We start from the raw sequence: 25,401 nt of genomic DNA on the forward strand, positions 1-25,401 counted from the left end.
TGCGCTCGTGAGAAGACTTTTCTTAGCCATTTTGGGAACATTTACTTAGTTTTAATCATTGAATCTTTGTATCTACTTTAGTAATTAATTAATATGTCTTTTTCTTCATCTATTTCTCTTGATTTTCTTCAAGCATGAGTAGCTAGACCCATTAGCTAGGGTTGTGGCTCAACCCTGGTGTGGGTACTTGATGGGGGTGTTGTGATTCAAGGTTAGATGACTATGGGTGTTTGTTATTTGAGTTAATTTTATGGGTTTAATTTATGAATTAGTGGTTGCAAACACTAGTTTGTGCTAAGTTGACTTGGGCTCTTCTTGAGAAAGAGAACCTAAGTCTCCAAAATTGACTCAACAAGGAATCGGGATGGACTCAAGAGATTTGATAGTCCCAATTAAAGGGTTAAACCTCGAGAGAGTAATACCCGACTTGAACCCTAGTTGCTTGGACAAATATGCATACCCAATTGGTCTTGAGAAAGTCAATTGGGCAAAATCACTCTTTCTACCGAGAGGTGTAGAGTGGGTAGTATCGAGCAACGGTTATAACATATTCCCCAATCATGTCAATCGTGCCTTGGATGCAAGTACCCGTCAATTGGCCACCTAGGTGAACGTCACTACCCTAGTGCCTTTTAATCCATTAGATACAACTTGTAGCAATTTACTCTTAGCTTAATCTAGTTGCATTTTCAATTATAATTTGTAGTTTGATCATAGTAGAGAAAAACCAAAAATGAATAAAAGACCAATTATGAGCACATACGCAATCCTAAACTAGATAGATACTCGATTCCAATCCTAGCTCTCTGTGGATTCGATCTCGACCCAAAATCGGGTAAAAGCTATTGCGACCCTCTCTTGCTACTTATTAGTAGTGCGGAGTTGGCTGCGATCAAACCGCACCTGCGAGGTCTTGGCCGCAGGTGCGGAGCCGCAGAAGCAGCCTTGGTGCCGCAGAAGTGAGAGTGGCTGGGATAGGCTGGGACCGCAGATGCGGTCATCTTGCCGCAGAAGCGGGACCGCACCTGCGGAACGAAGGGCGCAGGTGCGGGAGTTGAGGTCCTGGAGGAGGACCACAGAAGCGGATTGGGGGTCGCACTTGCGGAACCGCAGAAGCGGTTAAGTGACCGCAGGTGCGGAAATGCTGGAGGCAGTGAGGTTCTTTTAAATCGGGGATTGGGTTCATTTCAACCCCATTTCTTCCATTGAAGCTAATTTTAGAGCAACTTTGAGGTGCCGTTTTCACCACCAAGCATGAGGTAAGTGGTTTATGTTAGTTTTGACTTTAATACATTGATTTTGTATAGATTTTAGCATGAAAATTGGTAGAAACTTGGGGTTTGGGAAAAAACCTAGAAAATTGGTATTTTCGGATTTTGACCACGATTTTGGACATGAAATTAAGAGTAAATTACTTATTTGAGTTTGTGAGGTTATGGGTAAACTTTATTTTTGAAAAATTTCGGAATCCGGGCACGTGGGCCCGAGGGCGTTTTTGTCAACTTTTTGATCGGGGTTAAAAATTGTTATAAATTGGATTATTATGAGCAATTGAACATGTATTAATGGGTTTACATAATTATTGGCTAGTTCTGGAACGTTGTGCATCAATTTGAGTCTTCGAAAGGGCGTGGAATGCCGGTTATGGAACTTCGGAGCGAGGTGAGTCTCCTTTCCAACCTTGTAAGAGGGAATTTTCCCCATAGGTGAGTTAATTAGTTATGTGCTCCTATTTGTGGGGGCTACGTACGCACCAGGTGACGAGAGTCCGTGCGTAGCTACTATTATGCTTAAGTCTGGGTAGTCTAGGGCCCAAAAGCATGCTTTACTTGTAACATTTGCAACCTTGTTGTCAATTTAAAAATGCTTAAACACATATTGAATGTATAAATAAATTTCTAAAAGGCTAGACATCATTTCTTGACTTTTAATAGAGAAACTTGTTGTTTCCTGAATAATTGCTCCCTGATGAATTCTTGGTTGACTGCTTGGATGTGTTTATTTATTGTGGAACGGACCGAACGCCTCGGTAGATTAAATAGATGCATCTATGGTTCGCGCCATTCGACCCTCTGGCAGTGCATAGTTTAAATATTGTTGGATCGGGTCGTACGACCTCGGCATGATTTGCGCATGCTTGCCTTATAATTCATTGATGTTGATATTTGTTCTCCCTGGCCTGAGATAAATGTATAAGATGATGAAAATGAATTTGGAAATTTCCTATAGACGAAAGAAATTGTTTACTTGCCTCATGCTATTGAGTTACAACTATTTTTATGAAAATCCTCGTCTTACTATATTACCGATATATTATTATTGGACCACTAGTAAGTGTCGAAGTCGACCTCTTGTCTCTACTTCTTCGAGATTAGACGGGATACTTACTGAGTACACGTTGTTTTTGTACCCATGCTACACTTGTTGTGCATTTTTGTTGCACAGGCATACGTACCTCTAGCGGCCTAATGGCCGCAGCAGCATGGATGATACATAGACTTAGGTAAGCTGCATCTCTCGATGCGTCCCGCAGTCGGCATAGTCTCTTTCAGTGTATAGTATTTAACTTCTGTCCAAATCTGTATTCCGGACAGTTATTGTACTTCATTTGATTTCCTAGAATTAGCTCATGCACTTGTGACACCGGGTTCTGGGATGAGTATGGGATTAATCAATATTTAGTTTGTTAAAGACATTATCTTATTTCAGTGAAATTTATTATTTATTGTTTAATGTATAAAAGAAACGATTTCAATAAAAACTAAAATGGGAATTTAATTAGCTTCTTGGTGTTGGCTTGCAGTGTTGTCTGGCGCCATCACGACCCTTAGTGGATTTTGGGTCGTGACAGATACAAACTGCTACATAGTATAACTTTTTATCCAAACTTCGAGTTGTACTAGAAGGTATTGGATGATTCAACTCGTCAATAGGTTAACAACTTTGCGCCAACGATTCCGAAATCAACATCCACACAAGATACACCCAATTTCAGATCTGAGACTTCAAGGTCATAACTAGAGCTGTCAAAACGGGCTAGCCCAGCCCAAGCCTCGTGAGCTTTTTAATTTGGTGGGCTATGGCAGGCTGGCCCTCCATCTATATGGGCCTTAAAATGGCCAGCCCAACCCTAAGTGTATAGCACATCTATATTATATCTTTTGTATATCATAGTGTATAGCACATCGGACATGTGTATACCAAAATAGATATCATTATTTTTCTTCTTTGTGTATATCAAAAATTAATTTTTTTTGTATAACAAAATATTATTTACTTCCACAATTATATTTATTATTTTATATTTTAGAACTTGCTTAAACATGCTATATCAAAAAATTTATTTTTCTTTTTTGATCAATAATTAATAACTATATCATTTGTATATCACGGTGTATAACATAATAATAATGCGTATATCAAAAATATTTATTAAAATTTTATTTTGCTTCTTTGTATAACACATTTAAGATTGAAAAGTCAAGTTCAAGACGACTCCACATTTGTATCCCCTATTGTAACCCATGTATATCTCTATGTACATCAGTGATATCTCATGTATGTTATATTTATATATGTATATCCATAAAAATTTGTGTTATATATACGATATACAATGTGATATACACGGGCGTCCATAAAAAAAATGTGTTGTATACACGATATACGAAGCGATATACACAAACGTCCTTAAAACACGTGTGTGATATACACTGATGTACACGATATACAACGTGATATACACATGTCGTAGTTAGATTTTAGGTCTAGTTTTTTACCTGAAACCAGTCTAAATCACTTCTAATCTTGCTCAATTTTTTATATAGCCTCGTTTAGGTATTTTCAACCACTTTCAATCACACCCATTCATTCATTCCAACCAAAAAAAGGAAGAGAGAAGAAAAAAAAGTTGAAATATATTTTTTCTCTCTTAGTTTTATCTAATCTTGCTCAAATTTTATATATAGCCTCGTTTAGGTATTTTCAACCAATTCCAATCACACCCACTCATTCAATCCAACCTAAAAAAGGAAGATAGAAGAAAAACAAAGTTGAAATATATTTTTTCGCTCTTAGTTTTTGCTTCTGATTTTCTCTGATGTGAGATCAACCTTACCTTTTCATCCCACTGATTTTTTTTGCATAATTTTCAAGAATATTTTTAAACTATGAGAGCAAAAGAGAAGAGATAGAAGAAGAAATACAAAGAGAGAAAGGGGTAGAAATGGTATGGGGTAGCCACTATTTAAGCTGGTATTTACTTTTTATCCAGCATTTTTAATGCTTAGCAATAATAGCCACTAGTCTATTAAAATTAATATGAAAAGACTGTGTTACCCTTTCTTCTATCTCTTTTCCTTCCCAAACTCTCTATCAAGCCCGGGTTTGACATAAAAGTCTCTATCCAGTCTTCTGCAAATACTGGAACTAATTTGATCTAAAAAGATATTCTGAATCTGCTACTCGTCAATGTCCAAACTTCAAATCGTTAAAAACCTTGGATGCTCTTTCTTAACAATATTTCATCTCTTTGTTGAAACTACTCATGTATTTCAGTTCCTGCTTATATGATTCCTTTTTTCATTAAATTTCACCTAAATGATTCTAGAAGCATTTTTATTGAGTTATGAAAGTGGCCAGATATTTTACTTTTTGCTGTTAATAATGATTTTGATAGTTGTAATCTTGATGTTTTTGGCGAGGCAAATACAATTAGTGCAATTCGAGGTGTTATCGGGTTACACAAAATGCATAGCAGAAGACATAAAGAGTCATGGTTGTGTTAGGTACTTGGTCCTGAACTTAGAGTTAAAAGACAAAATGCATAGACAGGCAGTCCTTAACTTACAGTTACAAGTTCAAAAGTTAAGGACAGGCAGTCCTTAACTTACAGTTACAAGTTCAAAAGTTAAGGACAGACAGTCCTTAACTTATAGTTACAAGTTCAAAAGTTAAGGACAGACAGTCCTTGACTTATAGTTACAACTTCAAAAGTTAAGGATAGACAGTCCTTAACTTACAGTTACAAGTTCAAAAATTAAGGACAATAGGTCCTTAACTTTGATTTCCAAGTTCAAAAGTTAAGGACAGACAATCCTTAACTTACAGTTACACGTTCAAAAGTTAAGGACAAGCAGTCCTTAACTTACAGTTACAAGTTCAAAAGTTAAGGACAATAGGTCCTTAACTTTGACTTACAAGTGCAAAAGTTAAGGACGCTTGGTCCTGAAGTTTGAGTTCCAAGTTCAAAAGTTAAGGACATGTAGCCTTGAAGTCCTGAACTTAGAGTTACAAGTTCAAAAGTTAAGGACATGTAGTCCTGAAATCCTGAACTTAGAGTTACAAGTTCAAAAGTTAAGGACATGTATTCCTGAAATCCTGAACTTAGAGTTCCAAGTTCAAAAGTTAAGGACATGTAGTCCTGAAGTCCTGAAGTTAAGTACAAAAGTTAAGGACACGAGCAGAAGGGTATTTTCGTCCGGACAGTTAAAGTTTATTAAAGCAGTGGCTAAAGACTAAAGATATTTTAAACGGTGGCTTAAAAGTAAATACATGTGTTATTAGTGACCAACCGTGCACTTCCCGCAAGAAAGGGCGAGGGAAGCCAAAATAAGCGTGTTGTTTTTTTCGAGAGAGAATATAAAAGAGAGTAGTTATTTTAAGATTTATAGCCAATTGTTTGGGGCTATCTTTGCCAAATCTAATATGAGGCTAAAAATTTACCAATTTTTGTTATGTGTTGTTATAGGATGCCAAATTTTCATATATACTAGTATCTATAAACGTCCGTTGCACGTTAATAATGGCACATAATATTTTAAATATTTATTTAGATGAAGGAATAATAAAATTTAATTAATGAGAAATTTTTTATATATATTACTACAACAATCATCTAAATACCGAAAAATATTAGTACATTAGCATAATTCGTGAATTCCAAATGAAGGGACATCATCAAAACTCATATAAATGATCTAAGTAGATAATTATGTATTGTAGTTTAAAGGTATCGAATGTAATGGTATCTACCGAACACTTCTTTATAGACAGTGTTTTTTGTATATGTTTCCTTATAATACTTTGGTTATTCTGCCATAACCAAAACTCTTGTTGTCGATATTGATATCTCTTTTGAAAGTGCAACATATAGTTATTCACATAAGAAAATATATTATAGTAAATATAGCCCAATATTTAGGATGTTTGTCCTTGTGGTTTATTTATTATAACTACAAACACAAACATACTGAAAATTATTTTCACTCAAATTTAGAAAGATATTCTTTAGTTTCGGAAGACGAAAGTTGACTTCAGGGATAAACACATACTTAGAAGCAATTGACCAGTATCATAAGTTCTACATATATGACGTTATCGTCAAAACTTCTATATACCGTACGTACATAAGCTATTCAAGGAATCTAAGTTTTCAGGCATGAGGGGCATATTTTTTTTTTCAAAATCAACCTATATGCAATAAAAGATCAATTTCAACTTAGTCTATTATATATATGGTCACACTAATATACGTAAGAAATAATGAACGTGACAATAAAAATGTACGGTAGAAGGTCATTTTGTATTGAAGTATTTAAGTATTTTTCTTGGTAGTAATTGTTGGTATCATCTTTTGATGAGCCAAAACCAAAAAATATTTTATTTTTAGTATAAAACTTAGCAATCAACATTTTATTTAGTTGATCAATAAATTCATTTCTGCTAGCTAAGATAGCTCTTTAATTTCTATTATGTAATCCTCATAAATTGCGTTTTAATCTAGTGATGAAAATATTTTCCTTATTAAATGCACTACTATTACTTGGGGTTGATAACCAAGTGTTCTAGAAGAACCAAATCATCTTTTATTGGATGCCCTTCTTCGTTTCCGACACGAAGCAAGAAGTCACTGAATGTTGGATCTGTTCTTACTGAAAGATTTGAATAATTGGTATTAACATTATATATAATTTATTTTCTATTGATTTAGATTCTTAATATTATTTCATCTGATGTTTGAATATTTAACCGTAATTATAATTTTATCCACCATAAATTTTATTAAGAATAAGAAGATCGATCTGACATTCCACTTTTTGATCTTTTTGTTTCAAAATCATTAGTGGTATTGTCTCTTACCAACCTTTTTCTTTCTTCTCTCACACATTTATTTTCTAAAAAGATTCTTAGTTGTTCTTTAATAATTGTGTATATTTTTCTATATTACAAAAAAAAAAGTAATAATAAAAAAATATTATTTGATAGGAAAGCAGTACAAATATAATATAATGATATATTACCGTAGGAATTTTTCTCTCAATTTTAACACTTTATACAGTCCGTTTAGCATTTATTCTAATTTTTTTGTATTTAATTTTATAGACTGGTAATGTATTACTAATATGGAGGATTCTTATGAAATTGATCTTATTAAACCTTCATACATATTTTTAATAAGAATTCAATAGACAAGATTGTATTAATCTTAAAATCTTAAATATTAAAAATATTAACATAGAAGTTATTATAACCCAAAAAAAAAGTTATTACAACTATGTCCTTTCCCTATGAGTTCTTCTGTTTAATATTTTAGCGCAATTTTGGTCTATCAATATTATATTCGTGCTTTTATAATAATATAGGCTCTCCCATTTCTAAATAAATTTGGACAATATAATACGTTTTCAAATTAAATTAGTAGTATAATTTTTTAAAGAAGTATATCATAAAAGTAATAGGATTACGTGGCTAAAAATATGTCCATATCCCAAAAATAATTTTATCAATAAAAAATCTAACATGTTCCTAAAGGTATTAGATTTACATGCTAATATGTAGTATTTTATATCTATGCCCGAACATAATTATACTAATGGGATTTCTAAAGGTAATCATGTAGGATTCTTAACGTGTAGTATATATTATGTCCTAAAACTAATAGGATTACAAGGCTAATGTGTAGGATTCCGATTATGTCCTTTTATTGTGAGTTATTATGCTTTAGATGATTGTTTTATTATTATATATAAAATTTCTCTCCTTAATTAAATTTTATAATTCAAATAAATAAATATTTAAACTATCATGAGCCATTATAAAAGTGAGAACCCCAAAAGTTAAAAGTTAAATTAACGAAAGAACCTTCTAAATAATTGAAATGTACCTTATTTAATTATTTAATAATATTTAAATATATGAAGGTGAATTTTGGACATTTATAAAAAGTCCTGTAAAGGAGACTCTTGGACTTTTCATAAACGAAGTGTGCTCGCATTGCGTAGTGTAAATTTCATTCTTTATATGTGAATTTCAGTAGTAACCAACATTGGAAAAATATCGTTTTAAAAAATAAAAAGAATAAAATCTAATTTCTAAAGGTAATCATGTAGGAATAGGATTCTAACGTCTAGTATTTTGTCCTAAAACTAATAGGATTACAAGGCTAATGTCTAGAATTCCGATTATGTCCTTTTATTGTGAGTTATTATACTTAATATTAAAAGGTTATTTTTGTAATCCAACATTTTATTCATGCTTTTATAACAATATAGATATAGATAGATAGATAAATATTTATCGGCCTGAAAAGTAGCTATACTGCGCAAAATTCCTTTTGCAAATGTTTTCTTACACCACTATTTACGGAGTTAAAAACTCTCTTAAACAAAGAAGTGTTAAACACAACCAATTAGAGGGGGCTGGACCGTTTAATCATCAGAGGCCCACGCATTCTGCACGTGGTCGTCGGTCGTAGTTGCAGATCAAAGCCACGTTTTGCACAGATTCTTTTAACGAATCAAACATCTGTTTTGTCGTAATATATAACAAGAATTTATGAGGCATCAATTTGGTTATTAGCAGAATCCGCGGTTAAGGTTTCTGTATTTATCAGAGAATTGGCGATTGGTTTACGCGCTTAAGCAACACAGCCACACATCTGAATGTTCATACACAAAATATAATTGAAATATCATCAAGATTTATTATTAGATTCATACAGCTCCAATTGATTAGACCCAATTCAATTCAACGATTTCTCATTTCTGCAAAATCAGTCCCAAGTTTGAGCCTTTTATCAAATTGCAACATTGTGAGTTTCTCGCCAAATTTTATCTTCTTTCCTGATTTTTTCCCCCTGTGATAGTTCCGTGTTCCGTTTGGTAACCCCTATTCTAAATTTTGTTTCTTTCAGCTCCTCCCCCCCCCCCCCCCAAATGTGTGTAATAATAAAGGAAACAAGATTCACCATATGATTCTGGTGTTTTTTGGTATCTACAGCACATTTCATGTTTTGGTTTATGTCTTTATCATGTTACGGGGCTATAATATTTGGTGGCTGGTTGGATTTTTTATTGTATAGCTTGTGTTGTCTTGCGCTGCAAGCCGAGTACATCCTTATATTTGTATCTGAATTAATAGTGTAATTGTTAGTAATTTGTTTTCTGGTCCAGGTTGATTGATTTCAGGTTGCAGTCAATTGAACTGCATTTGATTAGCAATGGTGAAGGACACAGTGTACTATGACTTATTGGGGGTAGGAGTGAATGCAACTCCTGCTGAAATTAAGAGAGCTTACTACTTAAAGGTGATTTAGCTTTAGCTTATTACTCAAGGTGTTCTATTTCAATTTTGAGTATGCACTCGTACCATTTCTTCTAGATATATTTATATCTACTTGATAATTAGATGTGCATTTCTTTTAGTCATGTTAGTATATATATTTTAAGTCCTGTGTTTGCTAGCTGTCTTCTAGGCATGTTAGAGATTTATATGCTAGTAGAATTTGTAGAAAACTTGTAGTGCTACAGAAACTAAATATTAGTATAAATGTATAATATTGGACTGAGACGGTCTTAAATGGAGTGACATGAACGGTGAGAATTCAGCCACGGATTGGAATTGTGGCACGGTTGTTGTTTTATGCGCATTTGTTTGGTCTGTTTATCACAATATTCTGCCATCTGAACTGGTTTGGACTTCTATTGTCATACAGCACGGAAATGCGATTCTAAAAGTAGCTCTTCTTAGTGTTTTACATTTTTATTCCCAACATGGCGTCTATATATTTGCCCAAAGGCGAAAGGATCATTTTCTTGAAATTCTAGGCTAGATTCACCAAGTACACTTGTGCTATGACTAACTAGTTGTTAACCGTAATATATCAATGGCTACTTATGAAAAGACAATTATTCTTAGCATATGTGTCTGATTCCAAGACATTCTAATGTATAAAGGTCAGGGAATTCCCTGGAATGAGCTTAGAGCTATTTTTTAGTGTACGCTTGCAAGGAACCTTAACTTAGCCTTGATATTTTTTTGTTAATCTGTAAGTTATCCTTGACATCTTCACTTGCACTAATATCTCGTTCTTTATTAGGCAAGGACTACGCATCCAGACAAGAATCCTGGGGACCCACAAGCTGCTCGTAATTTCCAGGTACAACCTTTAAGATCTGTTAGATACTTAGATCTTTTAATTTTGTTTTCAACTGAGGCACCTAGGTTAACAAACTCTGTTGGACACTTTGAATTGCCATGCTTTAAATTTTGTGGAAATAGCAATGCTGTAGAATTCTCATTCTATTAAGCTCCTACTATACAAGCTGATGTCGTCATCAGTCTGTGTTTGATAGTTGAACAAAGCACTGCGCTTGAACATGTTTCAAACATCCTATGACTAAAAGTGCTTTTCAAATTAAAAGATGGAGAGAATGCTTGTATGAGTAGGAGTGATGTCATTAAAACTTCTTTTATAATTTCCTCTGCCACTCTCTCATTTTCTGCTTATTGTTCACTTTTGAAGGTTCTAGGAGAGGCTTATCAGGTGTTGAGCGATCCCGAGAAACGTGAAATTTATGACAAATATGGTAAAGAAGACATGCCGAAGTAAGTATGCAATAGGAAAACCTGAATTCATTTGTGTTAGCCCCTTTTATTTAAAGCTACATCCGTTTCTTGTGGCCCTCTTTGAATTGTCAAACTATTTTTGTTGTACTTCTTACTTAATCGTTTTCTGCAAAAATTAGTAAGAGTCTACTACTTGTGCCAGCAGTCAGTAAATTGACAATCAACAGTGATCTTGTGGAATCAACGTTGAGAAGATAATAGGGAAAATACTGATTTGTTTACTTCCGTATTTTAAGAATTCAGGCGGAGAAAGCTATTTTATGTATTCACGTTGTCTCTCCTTTGTCAGGGATTTGATGCACCCTGCAGCTGTATTTGGAATGCTGTTTGGAAGTGATGTGTTTGTTGATTATGTTGGGGATCTTAGATTGGCTTCCATACAAGCTGTTGAAGAGGAGGAGGACGAAGTTGTTCCTGAGCTTCGTAGACAGAATATTCAAGAGAAATTGAAGGTATTCTTGTTTCAAGCAGTGTTCATAAATGGTCAATTGTTCATTGCAGTTCATTGAAGTAATCCTCTTTCAACTACAGAAATTGCAAAAGGAAAGGGTAGAGAAACTGACAACAATTCTAAAAGAACGTCTTCAGCCATATGTTGAAGGCCGAAAGGATGAGTTTTTAGAATGGGCAAAATCAGAAGCGCAACTTCTTGCTCAAGCTGGTTAGATTGTTTCACCTGCTTGTCCATTATTTGTTTCTTTAAAAGGTTAATCAATCAATCGCACCTATATACTGAACTAGTTGGCATCGGCTATATAAATCCACTATAAGTATTCTGCTCTTTTTGGGCCTATTGAATTCTGATACTTAATAATTTTTCATTTGAGACAGTTAGGGTTTTCTAAAGGTAGAGGTTCTCTAATCATACTAATCCCTGCATCAACATACAAACATCTAATCAAACTAAAAAGACACCCCGTAAACAATGGAACTAATGTAAGTGTAACAACAACTAAGCCTTAATCCACACTAACAGTAACTGGTATGGTCTTTGTGATTTTTCGCTTGTGTTCTGTTTTTAGCCAATTTCACAGAGAAGGTAGATCTTTTGAGGCAACTTCATTCCATGTGATTTTAGGTTTGTCTCATTTCTCTCTCTCTCTCTCTCTCTCTCTCTCTCTCTCTCTCTCTCTCTCTTTGGGGGAAATAGAGAAATCACCGAGAGTCAGTGATGCACAGCTCGAAACTCGGTGGATAATTGGCATGCCCCTCTACCCCCACTGTGTGACTAACCCAGACATCACGTGCTGTCTCCCTCGTTTAACACCTTCAATTATCATTATGTAGTCCATATTTCTTTCATCATCCGATACCATTAAGAATGGCTTTCCAATTTGTTTGAAAGTGGAATGATATAAAAAGGTTTATACTCAAGTCCCCAACTCTCCCCTTCATTATAGAGATCCTAACAAAATTTTAAGATATCATCCGTGATGCTTTCAAAATTCTCTTAGCCTTGCCGTTGACCATAGAGGTCTGTTAGTTGAGTAATATCTCCTATTAGCATTTTCTATTCTCTTGAACCACACCTGTAGTTCACATCTTGTTACAACTGTTAGAACGGCAATGACTGGAACTTTCCCCTTTGATTCCTATCGAGTTGTTCAAAAGCTTCTCTTCTGACTGTGCCCAAAGGCTTTCCCGGAAGGCCGCAAGTGCTGCTTTCTTGTCCTGTGGCAGTGTTTTGTTACATTGCTTCCACTGCTTTTCAAATGCTTTGATCGGCTGGATTGGAAAGATTTAGAAGAGATCACCAATCAAAAAAGAAAAGGGAGAGATCAGGAGATTTATCTGTTTTGACTTCTTTATTGTCTTTGGGGTGCGACTATTAATTTTGCAGCCCTAGTCAGATGCTAGAGGCGATAATGATTTGGGGATATAGGACCTGCTATTAACATTTGTCTTATTGATTCGATGACACGATGTTGTCATGTTATATGCTGTGTCCATCAGATATTGAGGACCTTCAGTTTCTGAAATGATATATTCTTTATGTGGTCATCTTTTCAGCTTTTGGTGAGGCTATGCTGCATACTATTGGCTATATCTACACAAGGCAAGCTGCAAAAGAAATTGGGAATTTGAAAAGATTCATGAAGGTGCCATATTTGGCAGAATGGGTAAGGGACAAAGGACACCTAATAAAATCACAAGCAATGGCGGCTTCAGGTGATAAACATTGAACAGGCTTGCTCTTTCCAACTTCTGTTCATAGTAACATTTAGCAGTAACATGCTTTTGGTTTATGTTTAGGGGCTGTGGCTTTACTTCAAATACAAGAGGAACAGAAGAGGTACCATGAGGAGAACAAAGTAGAGGATGCAATCAAAACAATGGAAGAAAAGAAGGATATCATGATCAAATCCCTTTGGCAAATCAATGTGGTGGATATTGAGTTGACTTTATCACGTGTTTGCCAAGCGGTAAGCACAACCAATTTTTCCTTATCCAACTCTGTTGGATCCTATTGTTGCTCGAATTACAACAACTACTCCTCAACCCCAAGAAAGTTGGGGGCCGACTCTATATATCCTTATTAACCATGTTATTTCAAAAAAAAAAAAAAAATCCTCATTGACTATGTCGCTCTCTATTGAGTGCTTGAATTGCTGAAGGATATATTTACCTGTGACTTGCCACAGTCTACAGATGCTGCTGTTCACATAAAATTAATGCTGTACTCAAGTAGATCAACTCCAAATTGGAAGGGGTGAATCTAACCAATAGATTAGATGACAAATTAATTTACTTAAAGTAATATCCGTTATTGCAGTGTAGCATGGTTTGCAACTCCAGTTGTTGCTTAAGTGTCCTTGTCTCGTCTGGGTTGTCCTGAGCATTTCACTTTTCTACATTCTTACATCATCTTTGGGACACTTTTTTTTTAGGGGGGGGGGGGGGGGGGGGAGGGGAAGGGGGGGAAGGTGTAGGAACTATCTTTTGTACATTCTATATACTGAATGATCTCTAACTTACAGCACCAAATAGAATAATCTTTACATATTTATGAAATGTGGAGCCTCTACATTAATGAAGTTTACTTTTTGTTTTTTTTGTAGGTCCTTAAAGAGCCCAATGTTCCTAGGGATGTTCTCAGGCTACGTGCTAGGGCTATGAAAAAGCTGGGGACAATTTTTCAGGTGAGTGTGGATCAAAGATATTTTCTTGAGCATTGCAGGACGACTGGATTGCTTTAAACTTTCTGTTCATAACTTGTATGCCTTCATCCCAGAAAAAAAAATCATTAGAATTTTCTTTAAAATGATCAAAATTGTAGTTTCCTTGTAATGGTTGTGGCCATTGAAAAAATCTTGATGAATGGCCATTGATGACATAGACAAAACTATAAATCAATAACCATTTGAGTGATTAAAAAAAAGGAGCAGAAAGTTTGTCATTTGTTGTTTCTTATCTTTCCTTCATCAACAAATATTTTCCAATCAATTTTTGAGATTTTGTATGGTAATGTGGAGACTCTTTGTTTTTGCTCTCTCAGGGTGCGAAACCAATGTACAGAAGAGAGAGCAGTTTGCGCAGTGAAAATACAGACATGGTAGATGGTGGTACATCCTCTAAATGAAGCTAAATATTTTTCACTGTATTTTTTGTGTAGATACTTATAACTGTGCATTTGTGCTTGAGACTTGTTCAACGTGGTGTACCTTTCTTGTTACTTTTTCGTATCCCCCTGTTCTTCGAATACCAGTCGATTCTTCTACAGCCAAATCTCAATTTGTGGAAAGTCTTGGATCAATTTTCATTTGGGTATATGCAAGATCTCTTAATTCTTCGTGAATATTTAGATTATTTCCGATCCCTATTTGCATTTCAGTGAGTTGGTGTAGTGAGATGGATAGAAGTCCAATCATGCAGTAGTTAGTTGCTTGGCCTTAGTCTCGAGCTATGTTTTCTTGAGTGCATACTTTTGACCTTGTTGCACACTTTCTTTTTCTTTCTTTTTAACGTTAAGATGTTCAATTTCTAGTACACTTTCTTGTTGGAATTTTATTTTAAAAAATTATGATGAAATGAGATCCCCATAGTTGCATTATTTGTTGGTTACCTCTTTGTGATGATACCTGGGATCCTAAGATTTGATAAACCGAGAAGTCAAAAAGCCAAACAAGCAAATAACAGACAAGACTAGTAGCCTTTTTTGGCCAAACTGCAAATAACAGACAAGACTAGTAGCCTTTTTTGGCCAAACTGCAAAAATCAGCTTATTTTGAGAAGTGTTTTTTCTCAAAAGTGCGTTTTTTAAAAGTACTTTTGGTAAGAAGCAGTTTGTGTTTGGTCAATTAATTTGAAAAGCACTTCTGAGCAGCAATTAGTGTTTGGTCAAGCTTTTAAAAATTGCTTTTAAGTGTATTTTTCTCAAAAGTGCTTTTGGAGAGAAACTATTTTTTTCTGTTTCTCTTTAAAAACACTTTTTTTTCGTTCCAAAAGCTTGGTCAAACACCTCAATTTTTTGAAAAAAAATACTTTTGACTAAGAAAAAGTACTTTTGACCCAAAAAAGCTTGGCCGAATAGGCGGTAGGTCTCCAATTGCTTTTGACTTTGTAGTACATAGAAATTTTTTAAACCCTCTTAGCTTTTGCAGTTGGATAAAGGGATAATTTTTCTTGTTAAAAGTCAAAGTTGCGCACTTCTATTTAAAAATAAGAGAATGGAAAAGAAAAAGGTGAGGGTTGGAAGTGAGTGTTAGTGATGAGTAGTGGTGGCAAAATGGATTAAAAAAACAGTTATTTATCCATATTATTCATTAAAAAATGAGCTGGATAATGAACTTTTTAAAGACGGGTCAATTATGGATAAGAACCATATTATCAGTCAGTTAGCTCATTTTCTATCCGTGTTAAATATGGACCGGGTTGGATAATTTATCCGTTTTTTCATTACCGTTTTCAATTCGCGCATATCCGATCCGACCCGTCCGTTCGTCGCCTATAGTGATGAGTTAGGGGGAGAGTTTTTGAAATGGTTACAAGCCGGAGAGGGGAGCAATTGATTTTTCTAATTCTAAAGTATAATGGACAGGAAAAGTCTGATCAACTGACTCTAGTGTTAGGAGACCAGTTTAATACTTTAATTTAAACGTAATGTAACGGTAGGTCGAAATTGATGAAAATTTAAAGTACACTTTTGATAGATTGAATCAGTTTTGTGATACAAGAAATTTTTCTGATGTTGAAAAATATTGTCACGACAACTTAATTTCTCTGTAAATTTGCTCAGGAATCTCCATGGGTCTTCTCCTCTTAGAGAGACTTATTATATATTTCGAGTTCTTAATAGTACCATTTTCTTTGGTCTCTGTTATCCTATTATTAAATCTATAATTCTAATATGCTTGTATTTTAGAAAATTAAGCTGAAGTTAATTCATTCAACAATGCCTATAAAGCCTTTACATCTGTCCATACTATAGGCAAAAGGCCTTCATTATTAAGGAGAAAATATATATTTTAATCATATTTAAATCTATACCAATTAACTCTCCGAATTCTTTTATTATCCTCCTCAATTCATTGTTTAAGATTACAAAGACGTTACGTACTCTTTTCGTCTAATTTATTTGTTAATATTTGAGTGATTAACAAATAAATAAAAAAACTGACACATAAATTTAGCATGCATAAAGTACCAAAAGTACCTTTACACTTGTTTTGCATCCCATAGGACTTGAAAAAAAGAAAGATGTCGAAGTGGAAAAATTATGGAGCTCCTACGCCATTCTTTCTTAAATGAACCGGGTTTAAAAGAATGTTAAACAAATAAAACGCGGAACGTTTAAGTTAAATTTATGGAACAAACTTGTAAATTGGCTATTATATGTATTGTTCAGAGAATAATAGTTCTAGATTGGAAAAATATCTCACTTTTTTTCTCAGTGAGCGTCATTGTCCAGGCAATTTTAAAATGAAATCTTAAAAAGATTTAAGATTTCATTATAAAATTGCATGGACAATAATGTTCACTGAGAAAAGCCGGATACTTCTCGAGCACCATTTATTTTGATTTATTATTCTCTACAATGTAATAGCCAATTGACAAGTTGCTAACCATTCAGGTAGGAGGAGCAAGTAGCTTTTTTTGGTCCCTTATTCCCCCACTCGGTGTTTGGTATTCGCTTTTGAGTCTAATTAATTCGAATTCGTATTAGAAAGTCTCACTTTGAGAGTAAAGCGCTCTTCACTAAAGGCGACTTTATATTCAGGATTTGAACTCGCAATCTTTAATTAAGAATGAAAGAGTACTTACTACTTTACCACAATTTTTGATGGTTTGTTTTTCAAAATGAACAAATCGAAAGAATTTATCTACCAATGATATGCTAAATTGCTAATATCAAATTGATAAGGAGAGCATAGTGCTTCACTATATCAGCTTCCACCACTGTCCTTTCAAATTTCAATATGGCATTTGGTGGGTTGTCTTTGTCGTATTGGATAATTGAAAGCACTAATCCCCAAAAAGCTATTTTATACTCACCTAATTCATCCGAAAAAACTTTTAAAAAAATATCTGTTAAACTCCACTTACATGTCAAAAACACACAGAATTGTCCCCTATAAAGACCCCTACTATTCATCTATTCATCGAGCGTTGTTCTTATTGAGCTTTGTGGTTACTACTATTTCAAGGTGGTTTAATTTCTTTCGCTCTCCCTCGTACTTGTACCAATCTAGTTAATACTAGATAAATTTAGCATAATTTTATCTCTTGACAAGTACAAATTATTGTTTTCACTACCTCAACTTATAGTAATTGAATATTCTCTTTCTTGTTTATATCCAAAAAGAGGCATGATCAAAGTCATTTCATATGTCTAAGCCGTGATAAATAAAGTTAATTTTTTAGTCATGTATATATATACTGATGAAAGATATTGAATATCCAATGATGAACTTGTTGAATTGCATGCAAACTGTCCGAACAACAATGTTAAAAGAAAAAAAACATTTTTTATGCGATATAGGGGTTGATAAGAAATATTGACATAGTTTGTAACATAGTGCTATAATGGTAAACTATTGGAATATATAGTTTAATGAAGTATATAGAAGTTATTAAGATATGGGGACCTAAATGTACATGTTAGAAGTTAGGGTATGTTAGAGTTAATTTAGTTACTTAGTGACTAATTGTTAGTTAGAGGTGTATATAGTCGGTAGTCTTGTACTCAATTAGCTCATTGAGCTATTCTTCAATTCCAGAAATTCTTCTCCAGGCTTCCTCTGCTAACATGGTATCAGAGCTGTTGAGGACGATTCATGGATGCAAAGGCTCAATTCAGTAAAATCTTCTCTTAATATCTGCTAAATTGAAGTTCATCACTGTGTTCATCATTTCCCAGCAGATTGATGAAATTTCTGCAAAATTAGGTTGATTTTGTTACTGTTTTTTCTTTGATTTTGCGTTTTATTTGAATTTGAGATCACACATCAATGGCGGAGAAGACGAAAATCGATTACACTCATCCTTTGTTCCTGCAACCTTCCGACACCCCAGGACTGGTGTTAATTCCAATTCAACTCACAAGATCTGAGAATTATGGCCTGTGGAGTAGATCTATGCGCTTCGCTCTCAAGCAAAGCGTAAGTTAGGGTTCATTACTATATTGTGCATTAAAGCTTAATTTGAAGATGATCTACATAAGGAATGGGAGACGTGCAATGCGATAGTGTACTCGTGGATTATGAACTCAATGTGGAAGGATCTACTGAGTGGAATCATTTATGCATCAGATGCACATGCAGTGTGGGAAGATCTTAAGGAGCGAATTGATAAGGTGAATCACGTGAGGATCTTTCAATTGCACAGAGGAATCTCGAGGTTGTCACAAGGATATGACTCTGTTGCTATGTACTTCACAAAACTGAAGGAGTTATGGGCTGAATATGATGTGCTTGTTCCTTCTCCGGACTGTGGATGTGTGAAATCAAAGGAATATATTGTACATCTGCATCAACAGAGGCTGATGCAGTTTTTGGATGGTTTGAATGATACTTATGACCAAGCTCGAAGACAGATTTTGATGAAGACGACTGAACCTACACTCAACCAAGCATATGCTATGATCACACAAGATGAAAGCCAATAGTCTATGGGTGGTAGTGCAATGGCAGAAAAGGTGGATACTATGGCAATGCAAGTTGGAAGAGGTCATGGTTTTCGAGGGAAGTAACAATTCCTACAGTGTGAGCATTGCCATATGAAGGGCCACGCTAAAGAGAATTGTTTCAAAATCATTGGTTATCCTGAAGATTGCAAAGGGAAAAAGAGTCATCAGACTAGAGATTATATGACTAAAGGACCTTTCACTGCAGTCAACAATGTGGAAGGACCATCGACTTCCAATTCACAGGGAGCAGCACAACAGAAAGGAGATTTTTTCTTTACTGAAGCACAGTACCAGCAAATACTTCACTTGCTCAACAAGGATTCAAATGTTGACAATCAAACACAAGCAAACATGGCAGATAATAATGTATCTCTTGCCTCAAGTGTCTATAATAACAATTGGATAGTGGACTCAGGGGCCACACACCACATAGCATCTTCACTAGAATTACTACAAGATGTCAAGAATGTAGATAGTTGTAAAAGGGAAAAAGTGAGATTACCAAATGGAGACAGTAGTGATGTTACACAGATTCAGCAGATACTAAATTGGAAAATGTGTTGTATGTTCTGACTTTAAGTTAACTTAATGTCAATTTCAAAGTTAACCAAGGACTTACAATGTGGTGCTCTCTTCCTGCCAAAACTATGTGTCTTCAGGACCTTTACAGTGGCAGGGTAAAGAGGATTGGTAAGGAAACTGGTGGCATTTACCTGATAAGAGGAAGAAGAACAGAACAAATAGCTACTCATATCAGTTCAGTGGAGAAGAATAAAGATACAGGAAAACCTTGGCACAGGAGATTAGGACATCCTTCATTGCAGTAATGCAGCATGTTTCTTTTTTGCATAATAAAGTAGACAGTACAATACACAATAAATGTTCTGTTTGTCCATTGGCTAAGCAACATAGGTTAAACTTCCTTATTAGTGAGCACCTAAGTACTAAGCCTTTTCAGCTTGTTCACATGGATGTATAGGGACCTTATAAGGTAGCTACACATGATAATAAGCAATACTTTCTTACAGTTATTGATGATTATACTAGAGTAACCTGAATTTTTCTCATGTAGTTGAAAAGTGAAACAATCATATTTCTAAAACAGTTCTTTTGTATGGTACATAATCAATTGGTGTTTGTGTTAAGACAGTTAGGACAAAAAATGGTAAAGAATTCTTTAACCATCAGTGGAATGCTTTTTTGCAAGATCATGGAGTAATTCACCAAAGTAGTTGTGTGCACACCCTACAACAAAATGGAGTGGCTGAAAGAAAACATAGACACATCTTAGACACTACAAGAGCACTGAAGTTTCAGGCTGGAATACCAAGAAAGTTTTGGGGGGAATGTGTGCAAACAACTATTTATCTTATAAACAGACATCCTACTAGAGTACTAAGTGGTAAGAGCCCTTTTGAGTTGGTGCATGGCAGACAACCCTCACTAACACATTTGAAAACTTTTGGATGTTTGTGTTATGCTACAAATATGGTGAAGGAGGACAAATCTGGACCTAGAGCCAGGGAAGCTGTTCTAATGGGGTATTCCACTACTCAGAAAGGGTATAGACTGTTTGACAGAACTACTACTAACTCTTTCTTTGTAAGCAGGGATGTCATATTCAGGGATCAACATTTCCTTTTCTTACATCACAGCACCAACAATTTGTTCCTACTAATCAATCCCCAAGTCACATAGATGATGTCTTTGAGACAATGCAAAGGGAAGAGATGATCACCATGCATCTAGACCTCTCATATTTCAACAAGCCAGGAATTCAATGAAACAGGTACAGATGCAGATGCAGCTCATGATGCAGATGACAAAGTGGTGATATAGCAGAACAAGCAGATACCACAAATGTAGCTGATCATGATGTAGCTGATCATGCAGATACACCAGGAGATGTAGATTCACAGATATCAACTGAACTGGCCCCAGCTGAACTTCCCATAGCACCAACTGATCCTGCTTCCACTTCTCTCCCTAGGCAGTCAACTAGAACAAAGAATCCTCCTATTTGGATGCAAGATTATCTTGTTGGTAGCAAGAAGGATTCTCAATGTCCTTATCCAATATCAAATTTTCTATCTTATGATAATGTCACACAGAAATACAAGGAGTACATCATGGCCTTCTCAACAATTACAGAACCATATAGTTTCAGGGAAGTAGTGAAGGATGACAGATGGATACACGCTATGAAACAGGAGATTGAAGCTCTAGAGGACAATAAGACCTGGGTGGTGGTGGACCTGCAACCTGGAAAATCCGCTATAGGATCAAAATGGGTCTACAAAATCAAGTACATGGCTAATGGAGAGGTGGGGAGGTTTAAGGCTCGACTTGTTGCCAAAGGATATAATCAACAAGAATGCCTAGACTACCATGAGACTTTTTCACCAGTTGCAAAAAATGATGACAGTTCGATCAGTCATAGCATTAGATGCTTCCAAAGACTGGTGCCTCTATCAAATGGATGTCTTCAATGCTTTCTTACAAGGAGACCTAGATGAGGAAGTTTACATGGACTTGCCACAAGGTTTTCAAAGATAGGGGGAGAACAAGGTTTGTAGGCTGTTGAAGTTCGTATATGGACTTAAACAAGCATCAAGGTAGCGGAATCTTAAGCTCGCAGCCCTTACTCAGTGCAGGCTTCAGTCAGAGTGCCTATGATTACTCCTTATTCACTAATAGGTCTGGAAATGAGATTGTGATTATCCTAAGAAAGAATTACAAAAAAATGCACATGACTTCACACCATAACAAAAAATGGCCCATGTTTTTAAGTTTTACCCTACCTAGCCCATATTGTACATATTTTGAAAGCACTGACAAATTCAAAATCTGTGTTCTTACAATCATTGCTTCTAAAAGCTATGGAGTTAAATATGTATTCTCACAACCATTGCTTTCACTCTCTCTTCTTCTCACATCTTCTACATATGCTTCAAGGGGCTGAGTATTTTCTGCTTATCTGCATGTGTCGCCTGGTTGTAATGTAAGAAAATTGAAAAGTAGAAGTCCACCATTGAAGGCCATTCAAAGCTTTGCTTTCGAAAATATGATGTTTTGAGTTTGTTAGTTGTTTGGATTGGGTGTTGTTCCAATTGATTGCAAATATCAAAAGGAGTTCAAGATTTAAATTTGAAGTGATTTGGAGTAGATTTGAGCAAGATTTGAGTTAAATTTCATAAAGGACGCAAGGAAGAAGACGAGTCAATTTTTTGTATAATCTTGTATAATAGTGTATATGAGTATATAAACACATCTTATACACTATTATACACCTTTATGCAAACGTCTGTAGACGAACTTCTTCCACGATTTTCAGTTGCAATTCTTGTTTAAAACCAGTCCAAATCTCCATTAAATGACTTCAAATTTTATATATACAACCTCCTTATACTATTTCTAACAAGTTTAAATAATACCCACTCCAAAATTCTCACGAAATCAAATTTGGAATTTAAACCCACATATTTAAGCTTGTTAAAAATCTAATTTTCACTACCCAAGTGGATTTGGTTTGTTGAACTAATATTTGAGTCACAATTACTGAATTAAAAGTTAACTTAAAAACTTGAGCAATCTTTTTTAAAAATTAAGTAGTAATTTTGAGAACCTATTGGAGTTGAATGTTGAGTATTAGCCTATTATTTTTGGGCTAGTTGGTTGTAAATTAAAATATGGGCTATAAAATTGAAAAGTAGGGAGTTCAGTTGTTCTTATGTGAAATTTTTCCTTATCCTAACCTATGTGGATGACCTATTGCTAACAGGAAGCAGCATAAAACTCATTAATGAAGCCAAGTCAGTACTGCATCAGAAGTTTAAGGTGAAGGATTTAGGTGAGTTAAGATATTTTCTGGGTATTGAAGTTTTGAGGTGTCAGAAGGCAATTCTTCTTAATCAGAGGAAATATACTCTAGAACTCATTTCAGAGATGGGCTTAAGTGGAGCAAAACCTGTTGTTACACCTCTAGAACTCAATTAGAAGCTTACTTCACTTGAGTATGATACGGGGATTGGCAGCCAAGGCCTTGACATAGATGCCACAAGTTATTAGAAATTGATTGGAAAGCTCTTGTATGTTACAGTCACTAGACCTGACATTAGCTATGCAGTACAAGTCTTGAGTCAATTCATGCAAACTCCCAAAAGATCTCACATGGATGTAGCTACTCGTGTGGTAAGATACCTAAAACAGGAGCCAGGCATGAGAGTGGTCATGAGAAGACAACAAGCTGATGTCTTGGTTGGATTCTGTGACTCAGATTGGGCAGCATGCCCAATAAATAGAAGATCAGTCAGTGGTTACCTTGTTATGTTTGGCGATTCCTTAATTTCTTGGAGTTGAAGAAGCAACACACAGTCTCTCGAAGCAGTGCTGAAGCTGAATATGGGAGTATGGCATCTGCAGTAGCTGAGATAGTGTGGTTGAGAGGGCTGTTTGCAGAACTAGGGACCCCAATTCGTCAACCAGTTATCCTATTCTCAGATAGTAAGGCAGCAATTCAAATAGTTGCTAATCCCATCTTTTATGAACGAACAAAGTATATTGAAATAGATTGCCATTTCATGAGGGAGAAGCTCAAGCAAGGGGTACTACATGTCACACCTCTTTTTTACACACCCACCCCGAAGGATAAATGTATAAGGGAGTTTTTCCATTTAAAGTGATATTATTCGAAATGGGATTATTTATTTATTTTTAGAGTCGCCACTTGGGATAAGATTGGCTTTTGGTGTCCCAAGTCACCGGTTTAATTTAAATCCCAAATTGAGGAAAAATTCGACTTCCCAATTGGAGTCTGCGAACCAGAAATTCTGAATAAGGAATTCTGTTGACCCGAGGGAAGGTGTTAGGCACCCCCAGATCCCGTGGTTCTAGCACGGTCGCTTAAATTATTATAAATGGCTAAAATCTGATTTTTTATACACGTTTAAACCTATAGTGCAATTTTTCAAGATTATTTGCCGCTTTTAATTTATTTTTTACGAAAGTGAACGCCGTTTAAGAGCGTGCCTTTGGATCACGTCACATGAAATGCACCCGGATCCTCAACACCTCTTATCCAACGTTTTAGGATTTGGATTTGGATTGCGCGAAATGCGTACCCGTATTTAAGAAGGTAAACTTATTAAAACGTGCCTATAGCGACTAGCGGATTATCATCTTTGCAGGGAAAACCGTGAAATTCGCTAAACGGCACGTCCCGAATTCTAAGCATGTTATTACAAGCAACTAATGAGGGCCTCGCTATCTATGCAATTTTATTTAGCGAGGTTCATCTCGTTTTATTATTTTATGGCTAACCTAAAGTAGACTAAGATTTTCTATTCATTTCCGTCTTTAAAGGGGCCTAATTAATTCACATTTATAAATTCGGGTCTCGAATTCAAGTCCGAATTCAAACAAAAGGGGAAACCCTCTTAATTCGAACCCGCCACCTAATTCGAAACCTAAATTTTATTTGCAAATTATTCCCCGTATTCCTATGTATATCTTTGAAAAAGGATTTTTTAACTTAAAAAAAGAGAAGAGATTCCAGTGGTGGTCGAATGTCACCGGATTGGTATCAAACGTCAGATCGGAGAGTGTCAGGTCATCGAGCGTCCAGTTAAGTTGGTTCTCCTTTCTTATTTTGTTTAGTTTGATTTCTTGTTTCATACTTGTTAAACCTCTAACTTCGATACACTTTAATTTCCGTTATGTTTGTTTTGATTTGTGGCCTTGGTTATTAGTCTGTGTGATCTTGGTAGCTATGTGTTAGTGTGATTTATCAGATAAATTTATTAAAGTAAGATTTCCTGTTCTTCTTAGTTTTCCTATTAGGGTTCTCAGTTCTTCTTGTTATGTTATTAATTTAGAATATTTGTTAGTTCAGGGTCTGTTTCTTGATTTGCTCGTTAATTCCGGGCTAGTTTAAGTCTTGGTACTTTGATTTTGTGAGAGTCAATTGACTGGTAGTCCCATTATTTTAGTTTGGATCGGCCTGAAATTGATTTTTTGGCTATAACTGTTTTAAAATTGCTTGACTGTGGTTCAAAGTAAGAGGTTTAGTTAGCTAGTAATCCAAGGGAATTTCAGGGGTAGCTTGGGTATGGAAAGGGTAGTTTTATTGAGAATGGTAATGTAAAGGTAAGGAAGGTAGTGTGGGAATTGTAATGGGTATAGGACCTTCTAGAACAAGACTTTAGTGTAGTTTTGGTGAAAATAAGTGTTGTTACTTGGGTAAGAAGTCTGAGAATGAGGGACGAAGAAACTAAATAAGAAAGGGACTAAAAAGAAAACTAAAATCTGAAGTTTAACCTTAGTTTTGCCTAATAAAAAGGCACATACACTGCCTTGTTCAACAAGTTAGA

General features: G+C 35.2%; 1 protein-coding gene across 1 annotated transcript; it reads left to right on the plus strand.

The window, feature by feature from the left end:
• On the plus strand, positions 8,770-14,706 carry LOC109225984 (chaperone protein dnaJ 10-like). Its single transcript, XM_019390811.1, has 10 exons — positions 8,770-9,091; positions 9,453-9,586; positions 10,379-10,438; positions 10,805-10,887; positions 11,198-11,360; positions 11,440-11,569; positions 12,919-13,077; positions 13,162-13,331; positions 13,968-14,048; positions 14,405-14,706. The coding sequence occupies exons 2-10, from the start codon at positions 9,500-9,502 to the stop codon at positions 14,486-14,488; spliced, it is 1,017 nt and encodes a 338-aa protein (XP_019246356.1). The 5' UTR covers positions 8,770-9,091; positions 9,453-9,499; the 3' UTR covers positions 14,489-14,706.

The sequence above is a fragment of the Nicotiana attenuata genome, chromosome 1 (genome assembly GCF_001879085.1).
Source record: "Nicotiana attenuata strain UT chromosome 1, NIATTr2, whole genome shotgun sequence".
Taxonomy (NCBI): Eukaryota; Viridiplantae; Streptophyta; class Magnoliopsida; order Solanales; family Solanaceae; genus Nicotiana; species Nicotiana attenuata.

Bases quoted from the DNA above. Each gene is read 5' to 3' on its own strand.
- LOC109225984 (XM_019390811.1), top strand. From the start codon at position 9,500: ATGGTGAAGGACACAGTGTACTATGACTTATTGGGGGTAGGAGTGAAT. The intron at 10,439-10,804 runs GTACAACCTTTA...TCACTTTTGAAG, and splicing joins AAGCTGCTCGTAATTTCCAG to GTTCTAGGAGAGGCTTATCA. The intron at 13,332-13,967 runs GTAAGCACAACC...TTTTTTTTGTAG, and splicing joins TATCACGTGTTTGCCAAGCG to GTCCTTAAAGAGCCCAATGT.